This window comes from Topomyia yanbarensis, chromosome 2 (assembly GCF_030247195.1).
Source record: "Topomyia yanbarensis strain Yona2022 chromosome 2, ASM3024719v1, whole genome shotgun sequence".
NCBI classification, from domain to species: Eukaryota; Metazoa; Arthropoda; class Insecta; order Diptera; family Culicidae; genus Topomyia; species Topomyia yanbarensis.
The window spans coordinates 78,467,594-78,473,551 of NC_080671.1; the positions used below are offsets into that span (position 1 = coordinate 78,467,594).

General features: G+C 39.3%; 1 protein-coding gene across 1 annotated transcript; it reads left to right on the top strand.

Moving 5' to 3' along the window:
• The first annotated feature begins 1,671 nt into the window (after positions 1-1,671).
• Positions 1,672-4,397, top strand: LOC131678522 (peroxidase). Its single transcript, XM_058958728.1, has one exon. It carries the CDS (start codon positions 1,932-1,934, stop codon positions 3,978-3,980), a length of 2,049 nt encoding a protein of 682 aa, XP_058814711.1. The 5' UTR covers positions 1,672-1,931; the 3' UTR covers positions 3,981-4,397.
• The last annotated feature ends 1,561 nt before the right edge of the window (positions 4,398-5,958 follow it).

Sequence of the window (5,958 nt, forward strand, 5' to 3'; positions counted from 1 at the left end):
TGAAACTCCAAACGGAACACGGCGTCCCCTTGCTATTCTAATCCCTATAGTGAAAACTATGTTATCACACCGTTTGTCGACCCAGTTGATGGGTACGAGTGTTTACCGTTGTAGGGCAGCAAATGAACAACCGTCACTTTCGCGTGAAATAATCACCCGATCCTGTTCAGCCGTTTGTTCGATTTGAGCATTTCAAGCGACTATCTCTGAGTGATCTTGAATTCAGCATTAGCAAGTAAACCATATGGTAAACGAGGCATGAAGAGAGTAAGGGATGGGAAAAAATTCAAAAGACGCACACATCTAAAATATGGAGTCGCTTCAATAAGTATTGCAACACACGTACTAGTGATGCTAAACGTCAGTTTAGCATTACCTGAAAGAGTAAGCTTACAATACTATATCTCGAGATCGTGATTATCTGCAAAGACCTAGGCAGTTCATTGGATTTATTATGCTGTCTCTGCGTGGCGTTGACGCATGCATTCTAAATAGCGAATTTTCGAACTTGTTTATCTAGTGATTCTGACCAGTTAGCAGGTTCGCTCACCAGCATTTAGTGAACCAGCAATGGTAGAAAGCACTTGTTAATCGAATGGCTTATGGAATATGGAAAGTCAACATTAAGCACACTTAAGGGAGGTTTCTACTTTGTAGGGCCATAAAACGAACATTGTTTAGTATTAAGTCGAGAGATAATCCTCTGTTTGTTGTTTTGTGGATCCCCTACTAAGAAAATCTTACTCTCCATAAATAATAGTTGTTTCCATTAAAGATTTTTTGTAATATCGCATATTTCCTACTATGCTGATTGTTACAATCAAATGCAATAAAATGTACATTGTTTATTACCAAGTTTTGTAGAAATAAACCTTTCATAATAATATATATTTATTTACTTTTTGGATCACTCTGGTAGCTGTACTCGCATTTTCTTTTGCTGCAATGTTCTTTTCATTTTTAATCTACAGGAAACTCTATGTTTATATGTGCAAGTTCAAGAGAATCTATACGGTATTGCTTCTACAATTTCAAATTTTGCATCAACCTCATATTTATCAGCAAGACACAACAACAAAGTTCACATACACATACACATATGTTCATTGAAAACAAAACTTAGCAAGGGTATGGTAATAACGTTCCGCATTTGAGTCTTACATTGGCAGCCGGTAGAAAAACGGTGTAATCCGATTCCTTCCCCATCACAAATTTTAAAAGTACAAGCGACAACAGACGAGATCAACATGTGACTCACTCGGAATAGCAATTTAATGCGCGCTCGAAGCTAAATGCACATCAATAATGGCTAATAGAGCAATTTCATCTGTCGACAAGTGGAGCTAGGAAATGAAATGACCAGAATGAGGATCTGATTGTGCGCTGCTCACGGAACGTCACATAACGTTGTGCTTTATTTTAGAAATTCCAAAACCGTCTTTAACTTGTACGAAATCTCCTTTCCAGTCACGTTCATCTAAACGTAAGGAAATGAATATTCAAATCGTATATTGACGCACTATCCAATGATGCATACACTTAAGAGCCCCTGCTGGTCTTGCGGTGAGTTTGTGTGATGAATCGAACAAGTCATGCGATGTCTAGAACACACATACGCTGCATCGAAACTCCAGTGGAAAAAATGATAATTTTTAAAATAAACAAAATCAGTTGGGTGGACAGCCAGCTTAGCAGGGTAGTGCAAACTGTGGTCTGTGTCGATCTTCGAGTACAGGTTAGTTTCCTGCGAGGCGTTCGATCGTCCAGAAGCTGTCCGGTTTTTGAGCGGCGCGCGCAATCTCACACTCGATCTGAGAGCACATGTTTACTCGGACTGCCTGGGGCGATAAGCGGTCGACGAGAAACTTGTTGATTACAAATCATAAAAATCAATGTGAATCTTATTGAACGGTGGAAGGAAGAATAATTTCATGTCAGTGACCAACATGAAGACGATTGCGGTTAAAATGTTGTTTTTAACATTCTTTGTTGGGTACTTCGCACTGGTGGTGAACAGAAACGAAGCGGTACATGGAGTTGATGCACGAGTGTTCTCGAAATTGGATACGTTGGCAACTAGTCAAAATTTACTGGATGCGGTTAAGTTTGGCGAAGAGGTTATCGACAAATCCAAACGACTGGAAAACACCATTTCGGGCTCAAAGATGAAAGTGGCAAAGGGAAGCATTTCCTATGCACAGGTCATCGATGGATATCCTACGCCCAGCACACAGAAGCAGGATTATGTGGCAAGAACAGTGCTCAAAGCAACATCGTATTTTATTAACAGCAACTGCAAACCTAACAGAATCTCGTCCCAAGAGTGTGGACAATTTCTATCAAATAAGTTGATCCCACAGAGCAAGTTATTGGAAAGGTGCGAGAAAATAGTGAACGCAAAGACATACAATGATGAGTACCGACGTCTACTGCCAGCAAGTTATAACGACGGGATTTACCAGTTTCGGAAAAGTATCTTAGGCGGTGAACTGCCACATCCAAGAAGTATTTCAAGCAAATTTCATGGTTCCACAATGCAGGATAACAAAGATACCCACCATAGTGTGGCGTTAGTACAGTGGACACAGTTCATCGAGCATGATCTAGCCAAGACAACAGTTCAAAGCACTCACGATGGAATAGACATTGAGTGTTGTAGCACCGATCATAACAACGTAGTGCCACGATACCTTCACCCATCGTGCAAACCGCTTTACATTTCTGAAGACGATCCTTATTACAAATCTCAGTATGTTACCTGTTTGAACTATGTACGTAGCGCCCTGTCGCTAGGGGATACCTGCAATCTGGGCCCAGCAAATCAACTAAATCAGGCTACCAATCGTCTCGATCTATCGCAGCTCTATGGGAACCATGAAAGTGAAACAATACCTCTTCGTACGAACCGTGGTGGGAAGCTGAAGTCCCAGTCCTTCAACTCAGTAGAATATTTAGCCGAAAGCTCTGATAAGAAACTGTGTGTTGTGAATGACACTTTGAGTACTATTTGCTACGCTTCAGGAGATACGCGAGTGAACGTGAATCCATACGTGACACTTCTTCACACTCTATTTTTGCGATCTCACAACCGGTTGGCAACGCGTTTGTCCCTTATAAACCCTCGCTGGGGCGATGAACGTTTGTTTGAGGTTAGCCGAAAGATAAACATACGAATCTACCGGAAAATTGTCCACGAATGGGTGGAAACTATTTTGGGCAATCGAATACAGATTAGTAATTTAGGGAATATTGATCCGAGAGTCAGTAATGAGTTCGCGACCGCAGCAATCCGCTTCTACAACACAATGATGCCCGGAGAAATAACCGACTTGTTACAAACCAGTCGGCCAGTGGACTTGGAAGATTTGTTTTACAAGCCCAAAGATATGCGCAAGAAGAAATACTTCAGCCAACTCATGAGTTCCGTTCTCCGGCAGAACGCAATGTCGATGGACACAAGCTACGTGGATGACATGGCCCAGCTTTTATTTAAAACCAAAAATATTGGAACGGACGTTCTGGCGCTTGACATTCAACGCGGTCGCGATCACGGCCTGAACAGTTACACAAGCTACTATAAGCTTTGCACCGGGAGAACTGTCGAGTCATGGAGCGATCTTTCCACTGTAATCAAGCCGGTAGATCTCGAAACCCTGCAATCGGCATATGCATCGGTCGAAGATGTTGACCTTATCGTAGGAGCAGTAGCAGAACAACCAAGTGCTCCGAAAGCAATCGTTGGCCCGACAATGGCATGCATTATCAAGGACCAAATGTCATTCTCACTGGGAGCTGATGAACATCATCATGCACAAATCGATTCAATCCTAGCAAATTATTCTGCGACACGCTTCCTCTGTGACACGGCTCAAGTAGAACAGGTTCAGCGAAACATCTTCCGCCTACCAGCGGTCGACAACCCCCAAGTGCGTTGCGCACAGCTTCCCGAGCTAGACTTGAATGCCTTGCGGGAGCCGTAGACGGATGTTGTTTGTGCGAATAAATAATGAATGAGTCGATTAAAATGTTATCACACCGACGGTGACGACGATTGTAGTGTGGTAGTGATAAAGGTGTCTTTATCGTGTGGTACAGATACCGTCCCTGTTAGGATATAGGAGCATCATTGACAATCAACTAGTAGCTGACACTATACGCGCTTCGCTTGGAATTTTTGATCATTAGGTTCACAAAAAGAAACGCTGGTGACACAGCACGCAAGGTGAAACTAACCAATTCAACGTTACGTTCTACAGCTCTGAATTAGTACCAGAATAAGACTGTTGAACAACAGAGTGTATGCATAAAAACCGGCAGTGAAACGTGCTTGTGACTTAAATTAGTGAATTAGCTATAACTATTTTTTTTGATAATAAAAACATGTGTTGACCTAAAAACCCGCCTATGGCTATTTGGCATACAAGATTACCCAGAGTGTTTGTTTATTTCAATACTCCATTGATTGCGGCAAGTAAAGTGATAAGGCGTAGTTCTAAGAATCAATCAAAACATTTAAAGCTGCATTTAAATCACAAGTGCTGATGCATGGTTTTTGTTAGCCTCGTGTTGTGTTGTGGGCTGACAAACTGACTGATAAATGAGGATAACTGTTTTCGTCCTTTTCAAGTAACATTGTATTTTGTTTCGATTTTTATTTGATGCTCCTCAATAAGTTAATAGAGCCTAAATCTATTGGAGGAGAGTAGGTAAATACGGACACCTTAAGCTGGTCTCCTCATCAGTGACTTTTAAAAAGGGTGGTTTAAGGATATTTGGAACAAATTTCCCCGCGTACAACTCAAACTCCGTGCAAGATTAAGTCCACAATGTTTTACCTGAAACAAAACTGAAATTCTTCCTTATTAGGAAGGCCTTTCTGTACTATTTAGATTATTATAGTGATTGAAAGTTTTAGGTATTTTACTAATTTTAAAAATAAAAATCTCTATATTCAGCCAGTAAGTGCGTAAATATTATTGCAAAATGAGATTTTTTTCATACTTTTTTTTAGTTCAGTTTGTGCTCAATTTTATTATTTAAAAAAAACATTGTTTTACTATGGTCAAAAATCATTACCAATTTATTTTGCAAAGTATCAAATCAACTATTGTCCAATATTTGATAGTATTAGTTTTACTTATTTAATCTATTCTATCAATTCATTTATTTCATCTATTTAATTTTTATACTTTTTTATTTTTCTAAATTTTATTCCTTTAATTCGGTTTATCCACATTAGGCCATTACAAATCTTTTTTTTTTAAATTATGTCCAAGTTCAAATTTTTTTCTGAAGGGGGGGGGGCAAACAAAAAATAAATATTTATTTTAATAAACACAATTTTTTTCTTTTTACATTTTCTTTCGATTGTTCTCGTGGACGTTTCCGCAGGGTGATTTCGTATAGCGGGGTTGAGCTATTTGTTTTACTAGAAAAATTCAAGCAAACATTACTGAATCAATCAAAAGTTCACATAGGAAAGGGATGCTAAAGTTTTCGTTTTTAATAATTTTCCGAACAGTGCAATTTCGAAATTCCCAATAAAAGCTTGAAAGTTCTCTAAGAACTTAATGTAAACATTTAAGAGTACTTTAAGGTATTAACTTTTGGTTGCTTGAATAGTTTGTCGTTCCGTTGTGGCGGCACATGGACCGACTGTACATACAAGGTATGCAAATCGGTCAAAGGACCTGCTTGATAACAATGTACAGAAACAGGATTGCAACATTTCACTTATGGACTTTTGGAAAATATTCTGGAATGAATCCAAAGGTAAAGTGTGCGCCAATGGAATTTTTCATCTCAGATATGGTTTTCTCTGATATTTTTTCTATTGCGCATTTCGTATACAGTAGCCTGGCGAACGTACATCCTGTGCATACTATACTTTTTCAAATTCTAGTGGAAACATCAACTTTGATTTATCGCTTGTGCTTGAAGACTTGTAGATTTGTTTGT

Coding starts and splice junctions, on each gene's coding strand:
- LOC131678522 (XM_058958728.1), top strand. CDS start 1,932: ATGTCAGTGACCAACATGAAGACGATTGCGGTTAAAATGTTGTTTTTA.